The 19397-nt window shown below is 46.1% G+C and overlaps 1 protein-coding gene across 1 annotated transcript in view; it reads right to left on the reverse strand.

Annotated features, from left to right (window-relative positions):
• LOC311120274 (unconventional myosin-Va-like) overlaps window positions 1–19397 on the reverse strand; it is a 50213-nt gene that overhangs the window by 23248 nt on the left and 7568 nt on the right. Inside the window, exons 2-14 of the mRNA XM_084194903.1 lie at window positions 13897–14007; window positions 13079–13250; window positions 12847–12991; window positions 12167–12323; window positions 11003–11146; window positions 9917–9998; window positions 8623–8730; window positions 5741–5847; window positions 5195–5460; window positions 5030–5111; window positions 4044–4184; window positions 2024–2149; window positions 1703–1786 (exon numbers count right to left, since the gene is read on the reverse strand). Of these exons, the coding sequence (XP_084051029.1) occupies window positions 1703–1786; window positions 2024–2149; window positions 4044–4184; window positions 5030–5111; window positions 5195–5460; window positions 5741–5847; window positions 8623–8730; window positions 9917–9998; window positions 11003–11146; window positions 12167–12323; window positions 12847–12991; window positions 13079–13250; window positions 13897–14007 (1725 nt within the window). The remainder of the gene's footprint in view (window positions 1–1702; window positions 1787–2023; window positions 2150–4043; window positions 4185–5029; window positions 5112–5194; window positions 5461–5740; window positions 5848–8622; window positions 8731–9916; window positions 9999–11002; window positions 11147–12166; window positions 12324–12846; window positions 12992–13078; window positions 13251–13896; window positions 14008–19397) is intronic.

The following is a 19397-nucleotide window of genomic DNA, read 5'->3' on the forward strand; positions in this document are numbered from 1 at the left end:
CATTACATGATAAGTATAATAAGGTCTATAGTATAACAGACAAGTCTATGGAATTGTTATCATCAGCTTATTCATGCAATCCTTTATATCTAACAATCTAAAATGACAACAAAGAATGTTATGGTTCGAGGAGAAAGCGATTGGTTAGTGTGTTCTCTGTTGGTTAAGTTGTAAATGGGGAGGGGGCCACAGTGCAGCCTTTCAAAAGGGGTTCAGTCCTCCAGCTGTGTTCTTGTGTGTGTGTGTAGAATGCTGCTATGCTGCTTCTATTCGGCAGGGTTTCCCAGACTCGGTCCTGGTGAACCCACAGGGTGCACATTTAGATTTTTGACCCAGGCACTACACAGCTGATTCAAATCAGCTTGATGGTGAGTTTATTATTTGAATCAGCTGTGTAGCGCTAGGGCAAAAACCAAAATGTGCACCCCTTGGGGTCCCCAGGACCGAGTTCGGTAAACACTGCTTCAGCTCCATTAAGCAGGATGATACAGCCAAAACATCTCAACCCCCCCGAGAGGTAGTCTCCAGTGCTGCAGCGCCCATGCAGCCTCACCCCCTACACCCCACACACTTAAGTGCCATTAGAACTATTGTGAGACCACAGTGACGAAGAATGAATGGTGTGGGTTAGAGAGTCAGGGAGAAAGAGACGATGCAAGGATAGAAAGAAAGAACTAACAAAAGGTTGAGACAGAAAGAGGTAAATGGGGCAGCAGAATGTTTACCTTTAGCTGTTTAAGGGTTGTTGTCATGATGGGACAGACACACATGGACAACAGATGTAAACAACAACAACACAACAACAAAATAAAGATTAACCAAAAATGAAAGAAACCAAGGAAATCAAAATCATTGCAGTATATACATCTAAAACACATTAAAAGTATATTCATATAAAACTATGAATCCAAACAAAAAGGGCCATCAGATCAGACAGGGTAGGTGTCATGGTGTCTACTGCCGAAGGCTGTTTGTAATGACAACACACCATTCAAACATGGCATCAGACCATAGACGTGGCACTATGTCTGTCGGCTCAGACAGCATAACACATGACTGAGCCATCTCTTTGCTGATGGTAGGCAGAAGGAATGTGTGTTTCTTGTAGACATAAACACACACAGAACCTCTCTCTTTCTCTCGAACACCATGATGATGGGTTGAACTGCTAGATTTCTAATTAAAGAGTCATTATCACGTCTACACCATTACTGGTTAGTCAAGCTGGTTTCCATGACAACACACACACAATTACACGCACAAGCACATACACACACAGTATTGCCATGGCTGATTGTTCCAGTGTAGTTAAACCTTGTGTGTGTTTAATGTGTTAGGGGGTTAAAGGAGTGTTTTAACCCTTACCCCGCTCTGCTGCTGCTGGCCTCTACAACAGAACAACGGGCAGAGTGAATCTTTATACACACACACACGCCCACACTTACACAGACACACACACTGCAAGGCCTATTTGGCGGAAAATGTCTCCCATTGTGTACATATCATCATTACACCACATGGACAGCAGAGGGTGCTGTTTCTCCTGACCTTCACTGGGTTCCCTGTCGGAGGTCATTCAGTGAGACAACACTGAGACTGTCAAACACACACACTAGTGAGAAAGTCATCGATCGTGTGTGTGTGTTACCAGTTGAATGTGTGCGTGTTTGTATTTGTGTGTGTGTTTTGCAGGGACACACACCTTGCTGGCCTTCAGGACATTGATCTGCTCTTCATTCACTGTGTCCTTGTTTTTCTCCAGAAAGCCATCACACTGGTACTGCACCTGGACACAACAGTTAGAAAATAAGGTTATTTTGCTGACACTTTAATACAAAGTAATTTACAGAACTGTCAACTTGGACTCAGATTATCAATCAGAACAGCATTCATTTTATTCATAGAGTGAACCCGCTCACTTCCCGCTCTCTGTAACCGGACACTGATACTAAAACAGAACTCAGCAGTACTGGGTCAGCCAAGACGTCAACACTGCACACACATAACACACAGTGATCAGCACCTTGTCAGCGAAGTGTTGTATGATGAAGGCTTTGTTGGACATGCGAGGTTTCTCAAACAGAGAGCAGGTCTTCAGATGGGTGTTGTACAGCTTCTGGGCCCACGAGTCATCTGAACCTTTAGGCATCTGGACACACAGAACACTGGTTCACACTAGGTACTCTATGTGTGTGTGTCTGTGTTATGGGGGTGTGTGTTATGGGAGTGTGTGTGTGTGTGCCTCTGCATTATGTATGTATGTATGTATGTATGTATGTATGTATGTATGTATGTATGTATGTATGTATGTATGTATGTATGTATGTATGTATATATATATATATATATATATATATATATATATATATATATATATATATATACACACAGTGGGGAGAACAAGTATTTGATACACTGCTGATTTTGCAGGTTTTCCTACTTACAAAGCATGTAGAGGTCTGTAATTTGTATCATAGGTACACTTCAACTGTGAGAGACGGAATCTAAAACAAAAATCCAGAAAATCACATTGTATGATTTTTAAGTAATTAATTTGCATTTTATTGCATGACATAAGTATTTGATGCATCAGAAAAGCAGAACTTAATATTTGGTACAGAAACCTTTGTTTGCAATTACAGAGATCATACGTTTCCTGTAGGTCTTGACCAGGTTTGCACACACTGCAGCAGGGATTTTGGCCCACTCCTCCTTACAGACCTTCTCCAGATCCTTCAGGTTTTGGGGCTGTCGCTGGGCAATACGGACTTTCAGCTCCCTCCAAAGATTTTATATTGGGTTCAGGTCTGGAGACTGGCTAGGCCACTCCAGGACCTTGAGATGCTTCTTACGGAGCCACTCCTTAGTTGCCCTGGCTGTGTGTTTCGGGTCGTTGTCATGCTGGAAGACCCAGCCACGACCCATCTTCAATGCTCTTACTGAGGGAAGGAGGTTGTTGGCCAAGATCTCGCGATACATGGCCCCATCCATCCTCCCCTCAATACGGTGCAGTCGTCCTGTCCCCTTTGCAGAAAAGCATCCCCAAAGAATGATGTTTCCACCTCCATGCTTCACGTTGGGATGGTGTTCTTGGGGTTGTACTCATCCTGCTTCTTCCTCCAAACACGGCGAGTGGAGTTTAGACCAAAAAGCTCTATTTTTGTCTCATCAGACCACATGACCTTCTCCCATTCCTCCTCTGGATCATCCAGATGGTCATTGGCAAACTTCAGACGGGCCTGGACATGCGCTGGCTTGAGCAGGGGGACCTTGCGTGCACTGCAGGATTTTAATCCATGACGGCGTAGTGTGTTACTAATGGTTTTCTTTGAGGCTGTGGTCCCAGCTCTCTTCAGGTCATTGACCAGGTCCTGCCGTGTAGTTCTGGGCTGATCCCTCACCTTCCTCATGATCATTGATGCCCCACGAGGTGAGATCTTGCATGGAGCCCCAGACCGAGGGTGATTGACCGTCATCTTGAACTTCTTCCATTTTCTAATAATTGCGCCAACAGTTGTTGCCTTCTCACCAAGCTGCTTGCCTATTGTCCTGTAGCCCATCCCAGCCTTGTGCAGGTCTACAATTTTATCCCTGATGTCCTTACACAGCTTTCTGGTCTTGGCCATTGTGGAGAGGTTGGAGTCTGTTTGATTGAGTGTGTGGACAGGTGTCTTTTATACAGGTAACGAGTTTAAACAGGTGCAGTTAATACAGGTAATGAGTGGAGAACAGGAGGGCTTCTTAAAGAAAAACTAACAGGTCTGTGAGAGCCGGAATTCTTACTGGTTGGTAGGTAATCAAATACTTATGTCATGCAATAAAATGCAAATTAATTACTTACAAATCATACAAGGTGATTTTCTGGATTTTTGTTTTAGATTCCGTCTCTCACAGTTGAAGTGTACCTATAATAAAAATTACAGACCTCTACATGCTTTGTAAGTAGGAAAACCTGCAAAATCGGCAGTGTATCAAATACTTGTTCTCCCCACTGTATTTATATATATATATGTATATGTGTGTGTACGTGTGTATGTGTGTACTTTGCACTCTTCGTCCAGCAGATCTAGTACTCCCATCTTGGCCTCTATGAGGTTGATACATGGCTGGTTATCATAGAAGTCTATCAGAGTCCAGGGAATCTGCTCCTTCAAATACTCCTCCTGCTCCAGCTTGAACACATGCTGTAGAGAGGAGGAGGAGAGAGAAGGGGGGAGAAGAGAGGAGAGGAGAAATGAAAATACAGGAGAGGAGAGGAGGGGAGAGAGGAGAGGAGAGGAGAGAAGAAGAGGGGAGAGAGGAGAAGAGAGGAGAGAAGAAGAGGGGAGAGAGGAGAAGAGAGGAGAGAAGAAGAGGGGAGAGAGGAGAAGAGAGGAGAGACAAGGTCAGCATGTACAGAGAGCATCACATTGTAACTCTGCATCAATAATAAAATATATAAATCTATTTATATTGTTTTTTTGGAATACTTTTACACACAAGAGGGTTATTTAGACAACGGCATCACAGGAGTTCAGTTTCAGACAGGACACACACAGTTTTCTCACCATGTTAAACAGGAGTTCAGTTTCAGACAGGACACACACAGTTTTCTCACCATGTTAAACAGGAGTTCAGTTTCAGACAGGACACACACAGTTTTCTCACCATGTTAAACAGGAGTTCAGTTTCAGACAGGACACACAGTTTTCTCACCATGTTAAACAGGAGTTCAGTTTCAGACAGGACACACAGTTTTCTCACCATTTTAAACAGGAGTTCAGTTTCAGACAGGACACACAGTTTTCTCACCATGTTAAACAGGAGTTCAGTTTCAGACAGGACACAGTTTTCTCACCATGTTAAACTGGAGTTCAGTTTCAGACAGGACACACACAGTTTTCTCACCATGTTAAACAGGAGTTCAGTTTCAGACAGGACACACAGTTTTCTCACCATGTTAAACAGGAGTTCAGTTTCAGACAGGACACACAGTTTTCTCACCATGTTAAACAGGAGTTCAGTTTCAGACAGGACACAGTTTTCTCACCATGTTAAACTGCTGTTGTAGCTTCTCGTTAGCATAGTTGATACAGAACTGTTCAAAACTGTTGATCTCAAACGTCTCAAACCTGGAGAGCAGAGGAGAGGTCAGAGAGTGATTGTCTCACACACACACACACACACAAACAAGCACAGACACACACCCACCCACCCATAGATATCCAGGACTCCTATGAAGGAGTGCTGTTTGACAGTGGCGCGCAGAGATTTGTTGACGTGGTCCACGATCCAGTTGAAGACTTTGGCGTAGATGTGTTTGGCAAGCGCGTCGCGGGCATTGGAGGCTTGCAGCCGAGGGATGGGCTTGATGTAGGTCTCCTGGGCTGTCTTCAGCTTCTTGTGGCACAGCCAATGAGACATGTCCTGGTAGGTCACGCCCATCAGCTCACAGAACACCGTCAGGTGGCGGTTATTGGGCTGAGAGGGGGGAGAGAGAGGGATTCATGGTCATTTCAATCAATTGCTCAATTAATCTTTCTGCTATTCTTCCCATCTCCTCGACCCTTCTCAACCGTATTGGAGAAGGTCCAAGGTCCCTCCCCTCAGACCTTCTTCTCCAATGGGTTTTGAGAAGTAGGTGAGGAGAGAGATGGGAGGAATTGAGTCAAGACAATTTGAGAAAGAGCCAATGATTAGGAAAGGTCAGAGGTTTAATAATAGAGGTTAGAGGTCAGAGAGGTTGGAGGTGTCTCCTCACAGGTATGATGCTGCTATCAGAGTCTCGGTCCTTGATCTCCACGTTGCCCAGATGTAAGATGGCCGCCAGGACCTGGAACAGCCCCCTCTGGTTCAACTCGTTGATGCCTGAACACAAATACACACAAAAACAATACTATCAAAATCAACACTATACTAAAAACCAAATGGGACTGAGAGTAAATGACTGCCTGGGAAATGTTAACGTGTGTGGTGTGGTGTTTGTGTGTGACCTAGGACATTAGGGTAGCCTAGCGGTTAGAGCATTGGGCCAGTAACCGAACGGTAGCTGGTTTGAATACACAAGTCGACAAGGTGTAAATCTGTCTATGTTCACTTCAGCAAGGCACTTAACCCTCATTTGCTCCAGGTGCGCAATACTACTATGGCTGACCCTGTGTGTATATATTACCTAGCAGTGAGAAGGAATGTCAGGTGTGTATATATTACCTAGCAGTGAGAAGGCATGTCAGGTGTGTATATATTACCTAGCAGTGAGAAGGAATGTCAGGTGTGTGTATATGTTACCTAGCAGTGAGAAGGAATGTCAGGTGTGTGTATATGTTACCTAGCAGTGAGAAGGAATGTCAGGTGTGTATATATTACCTAGCAGTGAGAAGGAATGTCAGGTGTGTATATATTACCTAGCAGTGAGAAGGAATGTCAGGTGTGTATATATTACCTAGCAGTGAGAAGGAATGTCAGGTGTGTATATATTACCTAGCAGTGAGAAGGAATGTCAGGTGTGTATATATTACCTAGCAGTGAAAAGGAATGTCAGGTGTGTATATATTACCTAGCAGTGAGAAGGAATGTCAGGTGTGTATATATTACCTAGCAGTGAGAAGGAATGTCAGGTGTGTATATATTACCTAGCAGTGAGAAGGAATGTCAGGTGTGTATATATTACCTAGCAGTGAGAAGGAATGTCAGGTGTGTATATATTACCTAGCAGTGAGAAGGAATGTCAGGTGTGTATATGTTACCTAGCAGTGAGAAGGAATGTCAGGTGTGTATACAGTGAGGGAAAAAAGTATTTGATCCCCTGCTGATTTTGTACGTTTGCCCACTGACAAAGAAATGATCAGTCTATAATTTTAATGGTAGGTTTATTTGAACAGTGAGAGACAGAATAACAACAACAAAATCCAGAAAAAAACGCATGTCAAAAATGTTATAAATTGATTTGCATTTTATTGAGGGAAATAAGTATTTGACCCCCTCTCAATCAGAAAGATTTCTGGCTCCCAGGTGTCTTTTATACAGGTAACGAGCTGAGATTAGGAGCACACTCTTAAAGGGAGTGCTCCTAATCTCAGTTTGTTACCTGTATAAAAGACACCTGTCCACAGAAGCAATCAATCAATCAGATTCCAAACTCTCCACCATGGCCAAGACCAAAGAGCTCTCCAAGGATGTCAGGGACAAGATTGTAGACCTACACAAGGCTGGAATGGGCTACAAGACCATCGCCAAGCAGCTTGGTGAGAAGGTGACAACAGTTGTGGAAGAAACACAAAAGCGCTGTCAATCTCTCTCGGCCTGGGGCTCCATGCAAGATCTCACCTCATGGAGTTGCAATGATCATGAGAACGGTGAGGAATCAGCCCAGAACTACACGGGAGTATCTTGTCAATGATCTCAAGGCAGCTGGGACCATAGTCACCAAGAAAACAATTGGTAACACACTACGCCGTGAAGGACTGAAATCCTGCAGCGCCTGCAAGGTCCCCCTGCTCAAGAAAGCACATATACATGCCCGTCTGAAGTTTGCCAATGAACATCTGAATGATTCAGAGGAGAACTGGGTGAAAGTGTTGTGGTCAGATGAGACCAAAATCGAGCTCTTTGGCATCAACTCAACTCGACGTGTTTGGAGGAGGTGGAATGCTGCCTATGACCCCAAGAACACCATCCCCACCGTCAAACATGGAGGTGGAAACATTATGCTTTGGGGGTGTTTTTCTGCTAAGGGGACAGGACAACTTCACCGCATCAAAGGGATGATCGACGGGGCCATGTACTGTCAAATCTTGGGTGAGAACCTCCTTCCCTCAGCCAGGGCATTGAAAATGGGTCGTGGATGGGTATTCCAGCATGACAATGACCCAAAACACACGGCCAAGGCAACAAAGGAGTGGCTCAAGAAGAAGCACATTAAGGTCCTGGAGTGGCCTAGCCAGTCTCCAGACCTTAATCCCATAGGAAATCTGTGGAGGGAGCTGAAGGTTCGATTTGCCAAACGTCAGCCTCGAAACCTTAATGACTTGGAGAAGATCTGCAAAGAGGAGTGGGACAAAATCCCTCCTGAGATGTGTGCAAACCTGGTGGCCAACTACAAGAAACGTCTGACCTCTGTGATTGCCAACAAGGGTTTTGCCACCAAGTACTAAGTCATATTTTGCAGAGGGGTCAAATACTTATTTCCCTCATTAAAATGCAAATCAATTTATAACATTTTTGACATGCGTTTTTCTGGATTTTGTTGTTGTTATTCTGTCTCTCACTGTTCAAAGAAACCTACCATTAAAATTATAGACTGATCATTTCTTTGTCAGTGGGCAAACGTACAAAATCAGCAGGGGATCAAATACTTTTTTCCCTCACTGTATATTACCTAGCAGTGAGAAGGAATGTCAGGTGTGTATATATTACCTAGCAGTGAGAAGGCATGTCAGGTGTGTATATATTACCTAGCAGTGAGAAGGAATGTCAGGTGTGTATATATTACCTAGCAGTGAGAAGGCATGTCAGGTGTGTATATATTACCTAGCAGTGAGAAGGAATGTCAGGTGTGTATATATTACCTAGCAGTGAGAAGGAATGTCAGGTGTGTATATATTACCTAGCAGTGAGAAGGAATGTCAGGTGTGTATATATTACCTAGCAGTGAGAAGGCATGTCGTGTTGTGCACATCTCTTTAGCGTCGTCCACTCCATCGATGATCGGGTTCCGACCCTGGTTGGTGCAGTGGAAGTCATCAGCACTACCTGCATGGACACACAAAAACACACACACACTAAATCAACAGTGGTTAATCAGTAGCCTATAGAAAGTCTTATATTCTATTCAACTGTTTAGAGCAGCTGACCAGGAGAATACTGCTACATTAGGGTCACTGGGATTATACAGGGCCCAATCCTGACCTGATGTTTGAGTGTGATACATTGAATACTCTTGTTAATACGTGCACGCAGAAAGTGTGCACACACGCACACTCCCAAAACAAAGCCTTCCCTAGATTAAAGCAACCATAGACTGTTGCCTGGCAACTCAGGGCTGATATCACCGTGACAACCCCTCCATTCTGGTGGTGTGTCTCTGCCAAGAGGCCAGCTGAGAGAGACTAGGGCAGTGTGTGTGTGTGTGTGGCAGAGATTAAGTGTGTGTGTATGTGTGTTTGTGCAACAAACAGCCTCGTTAGATGACACAGTCTCTCTTTCTGCCATCTCACACACATGCGCTCTCCCTCCATCTCTCTCTGCAGGCAGCTGGGCACTGCCTCACACCCACAACATGAAGTTTGATCGAATAGGAGCTCTACTGTAGTTAATATGATCCCACAGTTAATATGACTCAATATGGCTGCTGTCTGTCCTCACGTTTCTGTTTGTTTACAAATACACTGTACTATTTCCTCTACCCCTGTTACACATCTCACCTATATGATCACGGAGAACGACTGGGGCACTATTTTTATTTATCCATTTGTCATTTATTGATATCAATAAATTGCTTGACGACTCATCCTGAATTTAATTCCACTGCTCGACCGATCGCTTCATACATTCAGTCTGAAACTGCCATCCCAGAAGTCATTTGTGCCGACTTCAAAATGAGGATCGTTGTACAAAACAAATTCATTAACGATTGGATCGTCTCAAACCAATCACAGTATCAAAGCCAATGACGTGATTCATGATTTGTGTACGCTGGGCTCAACCCATTGGAATCGGGACCAATCAGAACGGTTAGAATGTGTTCACATTCTATGTATTGAGGGAGGAAAGCAAATCCAGACTCATGGTGGAGAAGAAACTCTAGTGGGCGTGGTGTTTGGCCGGAGCCATGTGGATGGGTTGTCAGGCTAATTAATAAACAAATAGATAGATACGTTTCAAAGCTTAGGAAGCGTCCAACCATCCAATGGAGAGTGTGTGTTTGTGTGTGTCTTACCTAGCTTCAGATTCTTGAACTCTGGTAGATGGGAGGACGCACACAGCTGATAGAAGATGTGATAGTTCCTCTCCTCGTCCGCCTGCACAGACAGACCAACAGACAGACCGACAGACAGACACACACAGTCAGGCAGTTTCAGATAGTGTGTTCTATACAGCCAGCAGATTCCAGTGTGCAATGTTGTATACAGACAACAGAACACTGTCATGCTGTTTAGAATCTCGTATAGTTTTAATGTTGCAACATTTCCACCACAGACTAAGACACACACACCCAGGTGCTGTTGCAGAAAGGAATGTGGGGAATGTGTGTTGCAGTACAGGACTCACTGCAGCTTCCTCAAGTCTGGGAAGACATGCTATACTCCACTATCCTCATTCCTCATCTGAACAATGTGTTTTTGTGTGCATGTGTATCTGTGTGTGTGTGTGTGTGTATCTGTGTGCGAGTGTGTGTATCTGTGTGTGCATCTGTTTGTGTGTGTGCACTTTCTAAGTTGTGCACCTTCCTGATCCGTCTCAGCTGTGTGACCTGGATCAGATCGACACGAGAGAGAGAGAGAGAGAGAGAGAGAGAGAGAGAGAGAGAGAGAGAGAGAGAGAGAGAGAGAGAGAGAGAGAGAGAGAGAGAGAGAGAGAGAGAGAGAGAGAGAGAGAGAGGACTAAAACACTTATTCAATAGGCTCATATCAGGAATGAGCTGGACACAGAAGGAAGGAAGAACAGAATAGAACAGAGGTAAAAGTGACAGGTGAAGAGAAGGAATGTGTTCTGATGTGTGTTCTGTCTCCTGTGTTTTCCTGACCTGGAGGAAGAGGAAAGACAGTGGAAGGAGAGACAGCCAGAAGGATGGATGAGAGAGAGAGAGAGAGAGAGAGAGAGAGAGAGAGAGAGAGAGAGAGAGAGAGAGAGAGAGAGAGAGAGAGAAAGGTAGACTGAGCAGAAGTAAAGACAGACAGACAGGTAAAAAGAAGGAATGTGAACTGATGACTGGTGTGTGTGTATGGTCCGGGTGTGTTTTCCTGAACTGGAGTGGAGGAGGAATTCACTGCTAAATACTGAACTTGTTTAGAGAGACACTCACCTGGAACACCACTCTAGACTTCTCCAGTAGATATGTCCTCATGTTAGCGCCGATGATGCGGTAGCGTTTGTCGAAGCCGATCTCGATGTACTTCCCAAAACGACTGCTGTTGTCGTTACGAGTCGTCTTAGCGTTTCCTATCGCCTAGAGAACACACACACACGGACACACACACACGGACAGAGAGCGAGAAATATAGATTAGGTCAGCAATATCAGCATATCACCCCCCCTTTTACAACAAGGCAGTGTTTTGACATTAGTATTCAGTGTGCATTCCAGGCTAGCTGGGCCATGTGATGGTGTAGAACTAAACTGTCCAGCAGGGAGGGGAGGGACATGGGGAGAGAGATACTGTGGTGGTGCTGCTGCTGCTGCTGTGCATCATGGGGGATGAAGTCCTGCTGGGTCTGCAGTCAAAGCACAGCACAGTAGTCAGTGGTGGTGTTAAAGGTCGTCTTTATTGCAGTCGCGCTGCCCAGATAATCAGACCTCACAACGCCAGCACAGGGACTGGAAATGCCTAAAGCAAATATCACCAACTGACTAACTGCAGTGGAAATCAGCTCTGCTACACACACACACACACACACTATATAGGGGTTAAAGTGTGTGTAAGGAGAGAGCTCTCCTCTAGCTGAGTTAAGAGAAAACACACTGTTACTGTTCCCTAAAGACAAGGAGGCTTTCAGCTGCACAGGCAAGTATGGTAATGTGTCCTTACATCAACACACACACACACAGCACACACACAGCAGGAAGAAGGCTTCCTGTTCATCTGTGATGCTGACCACTGATTGGCTGACAGGGCTGTGAGAGGAGTGATGTCATCCTTACACCAAGGGGGAGAGGGAAGGGAGGAGGAGAGAAAGAGAGGAGATGGGAGAGAGGCCATATGGGCACAGGGGAGAGCACTAACCCCCCCCCCAGATGCCACATGAGAGTACTGGAGCGAGGAGAGGAGAGGAGAGGACTGGAGCGAGGAGAGGAGAGGAGAGGAGAGGAGAGGAGAGGAGAGGAGAGGAGAGGAGAGGAGAGGAGAGGAGAGGAGAGGAGAGGAGAGGAGAGGAGAGGAGAGAGGAGAGAGGAGAGAGGAGAGAGGAGAGAGGAGAGAAGAGAGAAGAGAGGAGAGGGAGAGGCAGAGGCGAGGTGAGGGGAGTCATACCTCCATGATGGGGTTGGATGCGAGGACCTTCTCCTCTACGTTGGCCTCTGTGGCTGCTCCGCTGACCGTAGCGAAGTACCGCATGGCGTATTTAGCCGACACAGTCTTCCCTGCTCCCGACTCACCGCTTACGATTATAGACTGGTTCCTCTCATCTCTAATACAGGAGAGAAGGAAAGATGGAGACGGTGAGGGAAGCAAGAGTCTGCTATGTGTCAGCTTAGTTGGCTCAGTCATGCCAATACAACAATACACACATAAAAAAGGAAAGTTATTAGACTTGGTTCTCAAAACGGTGTGTGTGAGGTCACTCTAGCAGACAACATGCTGTACAGAGAGAGAGAGAGAGAGAGAGAGAGGAGAGATAGAAAAGGGGAGAGAGAGAAGGAGAGAGAGAAAAGGGGAGAGAGAGAAGGAGAGATAGAAAGAGAGAAACAGAGACCACCAGTTTATTTCTGGTTTAGTTCTGACCTACAAACCCTAAGAAACAGATTTAGTTAGAGAGGGAGGGGCCATGAGCAGTGGGCGGGGCCAGGAGCAGAGGAACACTTGAAACACAGGTAACACAGACAGTAAATACCCACACACTGTTCTATTCCACTGGAAGCTCTCAGACTGACATCGTTTGAACCATGGGAAAACTGTTTAAACACTGGCACGCATGCCACACACACACATACCTGGCCATCTGTTTGTAAGCCTCCTCAGCCACAGCAAAGATGTGAGGGTCCATGTCTCCCATGTTCTGGCCGCTGTACGCATTGATGATGTCACTACCGTAGATGGGCAGATTCTCATAGGGATTAATGGCCACCAGCACAATCCCTACAGGAAGAGAGAGGAGAGAGGGGGTTGGTGTGTGTGTGTGTGTCTGTGTGTGTGTGGGACCCTTGTGTGTCTGTGTGTGCATACCACAGTATGTGTAGATGAGTTTGGAGTCTGTGAATCGGACTTTAAGGTTGTGCAGGATAGCCGGCTCATGGAGGTAGCTGAGAGCTGTGAGGTCATTCTCCCCCACCAGGATGTCAGGGTTCCGGAGGTGAGGAAGGTTATTCGTCTTATCATCCAGCTTGTGCTCAATGTCCTGAACAACACAGATTAAACAGAGAAGCTGGTGGCACCTTCATTGGTAAATGGAACGGTATCAAACATGGTTTCATTGGGTTTTATACCATTCAATTTAGTTCATTACACCCATTATTGTAATCCGGCCCCCCCTCACCAGCCACCTGTGTGTGTGTGTGTGTGTGTGTGTGTGTGTGTGTGTGTGTGTGTGTGTGTGTGTGTGTGTGTGTGTGTGTGTGAGAGCTGAGTAAGGTCCTGGTTTTATGTAACCCAGTGACATAAAAAGCAGACAGTTGGTGAACATAAGCAAACTCTGCCAAGCCTCATGTATGTACTAAAATATGCCAGCAAATGGGACATGTTTCTGAAAGGTCCACTGGGCTTGGTTGACTTTGTTAACATTGACATATGGACAGGTTATGATATGTATGGTGATATATGGTATATTGCAGTGTGAAGACAACAGCCCTTTACAACTCCTCTGAGTCTTCACTGGAACATACTGGTTCATTTCTGGAGAGTGCTTTCACAGGAAAACTATTAACCAATAATGAGATAGATTCACTGTGTGTGTGTACTGTGAATCTCATCACAAATGAGAGGATGTTATGCAACCACCCAACCCTATACCCCCCTTCTCCTCCTCTTCATCCTCCAGTACTCACCATTCCATCCTCCAGTGTGAGGTGAAGGGTGGAATCTCCATGTTTGTAGTTCTTAGTGAGCTCTGCTGACTTCCACACCTCCTCTGCATCAGGGATCCACACCCGAGCAAACTGAGAGAGAGAGACAGAGAGAGATGTGGATAGAGATATATGGAGACAGAGAGAGAGATATGGATATGGATAGGGAGATATATGGAGACAGAGAGAGATATGGATAGGGAGATATATGGAGACAAAGAGAGAGATATGGATATGGATAGGGAGATATATGGAGACAGAGAGAGAGATATGGATATGGATAGGGAGATATATGGAGACAAAGAGAGAGATATGGATATGGATAGGGAGATATATGGAGACAGAGAGAGAGATATGGATATGGATAGGGAGATATATGGAGAGAGAGAGAGAGAGAGGGGGGAGAGAGAGAGAGAGAGAAAGGAGATGGTGAGAAGGTAGAGAAAGGTTATACATTACATAAATACATACTACAGAGTTTATTCTCCAAGTCATAAAGCTACATAAGGCCTACATCAGTACAGTGCTGTCCCTAGGCTCCATTTCTACTGCATAGAGAGAGCCTGCTGGTGTCCCAGATTAGGACAGTGCTGACTGAGGCTGTTATATATCCATGGTTGTTTGGATATGATTTCACCATCTAACATGATCAATACCGCTGGCCATTCATAAAGTCCCAAACCCAGTCCACATGATTCTGTGACCAATCACAACATGACAGGAATGCTTTCAGAGCCCGCCCTGCCCTGCGGCAGGAGCCTGTCAGCTGATCAAAGACATGCGAAACACACAGACACACTGTGACTGGGTTTGATCCCAGGTCTTCAGCCTTCCACTGGACTATGTTAGCCCGCTGAGCTAAAGCCAAGGCATTAGCTCAGGAAGAAGTCTTCAGGCCTCAGGCTCACAAGAGTGAAGTTCACAGAACCACATCCGTAACACACACATTGGTAGAGACGCACTCCAGTCACCAGAGGAGAGCTGAGTGGTAGATTCCAGCTCTAACAGATGCCATTGGAAAGGTCAAACAGATGGCCTATCAGATTGCCAATCAGTGATCTTTCCGTCTCATTAATCAGCTCAATGATGATCAGCACTACCCTAAGCTTATCATCGTTTACCCTAATCCATTATTACCACCAGCAGACCTATATATGAAGATCTTTCAGAGGCACACACAGCAGGCCAGCCTAGGTCTAATTCCATAGCGCTAGAATGTTTAGCCCACATGATACTGCTTTTTCAGGAGAACAGTCTGTAAAATGTGTTATAATCTCATTGGTAGGAAGGATTTACATGAAGACTGAAAACAAGCTTCAGTGTGTGTGTGTGTGTGAGCATGTGTGTTGGCACTATGACTGTTGGCACTCGGATAGGATGCTCTCATATCCTTATGACTCCCCCTAACCTTCCAGGAACATTCTGTGGAAAAGTCTGATGATCTAGCTCATAGCCTACAGAGCCATGCACTCACACAGACAGACAGACAAGAATCACCATTGTGGGAGGTTGCTTACATATTCAGACCTACGTCATCGTCATGCCATCATGGTTTATCACTACGTAATGGAAAAGGTATTCTTGTGATGGTCCACAATGAATTGAAATGAATCTTTCACACCAGCGTTTAACACTGAAAGGTCAGAGCAGAGTGTGTGTAGAGAGGTCAGCAGAGAAAAGTGCTGACGCGACAGAACACAGAGATTCAGTCATCCTATAGCAGGGTTACTGAGGCTATTCTCTCTCTTTCTCTCTCTACCTGTTCCTTCCTGGAGGAGAGCGGTTCACAGCCCAGCTCCTAGCAATGGAAAGGAGGAGTGAGGGAGTGAGAGTGAGCGATAGAATGAGTGAGAGAGAGATGGAGAGAGTGAGAAAGAGATGGAGAGAGGGGAGTTTGGAGGTAAAAATAGCCTCACACACACACACCTCACTGAGTAGCATCACTCCCACTGTGACACAACCATACACCGCTGAGCACACTTCCTGATCCTCCTAATCACACACACACACACACACTTTCTGCTGCAATTAAGTGTGTAAACCATTTACTAGTCCATGTTGTGAGGAGGGGGGGAGCAGTGGGATTGAGTCATATTTATAGACAGATCCCCAGGGTTACAGTAGAGGAGAGATGAAGGGTAGAACTCTACCCCAAAACACACAGAGATAAGTCAGAGGACCCTGTCTGTCACATGGTGCTAGTGGGGATCAGCTAGACTGGTCAACTATACAGGAGAGGAGGAGAGGACTAAGGAGGAGGATGCAGGAAGAGAAGGGGAGATTATACCCCTTGTGACATCAACCCTCATGACTCAGAGTGAAGGGGTTCTCATCACACACACACACCCTCTGCTTGCCTGGCTCATGACCTGGAACAGCTGATCAGAGTGGGAGAGGAAGAGCTACAGAGAGGGTGAGAGGACAGAGGGGTCCACAGCGAGCAGCAGAGTGTGTGATGTAACCTTGCTTGAGGCTTTAGCTCAGTGGGCTACTGTAGAGCTAACATATCCCTGAGGCATGTGGTGTGTTCTATATTAACCTGACACAAACTGTTTCACACTGCAGGCCTACTCCTGGATCAGTTTAGTAGTTCAGTGCCTTCCTCAAGGGCCCAAGAGCATCCAGTAAGAACACCAGCAACCTTCTGACCTGGGATCTGAACCTATAGGTCAAACCTATAGGCTAACTACCAGCCCAGTGGTTAGTTGTATTAGAGTAGTGTATATGTGTGTGTGTACGTGTGTGTACGTATGTATGTATGTGTGTATGTGTGTATGTGTGAATGTGTGAATGTGTGAATGTGTGAATGTGTGAATGTGTGAATGTGTGAGTGTGTGTATGCGTGTATGCGTGTGTGCGTGTGTGTGTGTGTGTGTGTGTGTGTGTGGGGCAGGTTGGTAGGAGGGAAAGGCCAGTAGCGACTCAGGTCGGCCCTTTAATCCAGGACTGACTAAGAGACTAAAGATCAGCACTGGATTAACTCTGGATTTACCTCTAATCTAATCCCTACACAGAGAACTACACCTCCACTCTCTCTCTTTCACACACACACACACACACACACACACACACACACAATAACATTCTACCAGCGTTATTGGTTATACCAGTCCTTTCACAGCCGTGAATACTGAAAGGTTCTGAGAGATACTACGGGTACAGGGTACTAGGGGCTAGGAGCTAGTGAGACAGACCCAGGAGCTAGGGGAAGAGGTTAAGGGGAGGAACTAGGATATTAGGAACAAAGGGCTAGGAGTTAGGAGGTAAGGCCTCAGGCGAGATAGTGAAAGGTTCAACTTCACTCAGTTCCAAGAGGTTATGTCAGTGGGTTTAGATAGAGGCAGTGATGAGGGGACATGAGGAGAGGGTTAGGAGGGGAGTGGAATGGAGAGAGAGGAGTGGGAGGAGAGGAGAGGAGATGAGGGGGGAGGAGAGAAGAAGAGGGGGAGAGAGGAGAGGAGGGGGGAAAGTAACAGCAGAAGTGTTTATACATTTGTTCACAGCCAACAGGATTATTAGAAGTAGATTAACCCTCTTAGACTGAGCTTTCACTTCATCAGTTAGATCTCTCTCGCCCTTTCTTTCGCCTCCTCTCCTCCCCTCCTCTTGTTCGCTCTTCCTCTATCCTTCATTCCTTTATTTCTCCTGATCTGACAAAGCAGGACAGGCCAAACCAGACATCCACCATGTTGCTTTCACAACTCAGCATTACAGATCACTGACAGTGACTGCAGATGGAGGAGAGGAGGAGGATGAGGAGAGTTGAACTGCAGCCTGCCCTCACCCTGCAGGCCTGGTGTCTTCACTGCCGCTGAGGGGGAGGATGAAACAGTGCAGGGCTGTAGAGCAGCAGTAAATCCAGCCTCCACCCCCTGGCCAGGCCTCTCTCTGCTAAAATGGAGAGCATCAATGGCCCTATGAGCCAACATAATTATAATGTTCTTCAATGTCTTCGTTCTTCAACAGAAACAGTTTCCACTCAATTAAACACTTGACTACGATTTCTTCATCCTGAACGGAGCCCTGCCCTCTGTGTGTGTGTGTGTGTGTGTGTGTGTGTGTGGTTAGTCTAGTCAACACTGTGTGTGAGCAGTAGAACTAATCTCGCGGTGACTGCGGCCCCGTCATCACATGACCCGGGTCATCACATGACAGAGCCTCATGTGAGAAACTGCTGCTTTTCTGTTTAACCACAGAGTTTCTAAACCATCTTTGGTTTAACACTCCAAGTACACACCTCAGCCGAGATACAGGAGGAAGAGGAGGAGAGGAGAAGAGAGATGAGAGAATAGAGGAGGGAGGGAATAAGAACAGAGGAGAAGAGAGGGGAGGAGGGGGAGGAAAGGAGAGGGGAGAAGGTAGGAGGAGAGGAAACGAGGGAGAGGAAGAGAGGGGAGGAGGGGAGCAGATGTAGGAATCTTGGGAAAAAACTATGTTGATGAAAATCCCTGATTCCTGGGAAACACTACCTGGAGCGCTCGCTCGCCCTCTTTCCCTCCCTATCTCATTACCCCCCTCCCACTATCCCCCTCTTCCTCCCCCCTCTTTCTCTCCCCCTCTCCCATCCCCTCTCCCCCCTCTCCCATCTCCTCTCCCCTCCCCTCACTCCCATCTCCTCTCCCCTCCCCTCACTCCCATCTCCTCTCCCCTCCCCTCACTCCCATCCCCTCTCCCCCCTCTCCCATCCCCTCTCCCCCCTCTCCCATCCCCTCTCCCCCCTTCCTCTCTCCCACCTCTCCATACCAACAGTGTCACCCCATATCAGAGTGTCTTACAGTAACTTGTCTGTCTAATCCCATTAGTTACTATGCAGACATTTGGCAAACAGGAGTACAGTATGACACAGTACAGTAGCCCTGACTATGACAGTACAGTAGCCCTGTCTATGACAGTACAGTAGCCCTGTCTATGACAGTACAGTAGCCCTGACTATGACAGTACAGTAGCCCTGTTTATGACAGTACAGTAGCCCTGTCTATGACAGTACAGTAGCCCTGACTATGACAGTACAGTAGCCCTGACTATGACAGTACAGTAGCCCTGACTATGACAGTACAGTAGCCCTGACTATGACAGTACAATAGCCCTGTCTATGACAGTACAGTAGCCCTGACTATGACAGTACAGTAGCCCTGACTATGACAGTACAATAGCCCTGTCTATGACAGTACAGTAGCCCTGACTATGACAGTACAGTAGCCCTGTTTATGACAGTACAGTAGCCCTGTCTATGACAGTACAGTAGCCCTGACTATGACAGTACAGTAGCCCTGACTATGACAGTACAGTAGCCCTGACTATGACAGTACAGTAGCCCTGACTATGACAGTACAATAGCCCTGTCTATGACAGTACAGTAGCCCTGACTATGACAGTACAGTAGCCCTGACTATGACAGTACAATAGCCCTGTCTATGACAGTACAGTAGCCCTGTTTATGACAGTACAGTAGCCCTGTCTATGACAGTACAGTAGCCCTGACT

The sequence above is a fragment of the Coregonus lavaretus genome (genome assembly GCF_964263955.1).
Source record: "Coregonus lavaretus genome assembly, contig: HAP1_SCAFFOLD_161, whole genome shotgun sequence".
NCBI classification, from domain to species: domain Eukaryota; kingdom Metazoa; phylum Chordata; class Actinopteri; order Salmoniformes; family Salmonidae; genus Coregonus; species Coregonus lavaretus.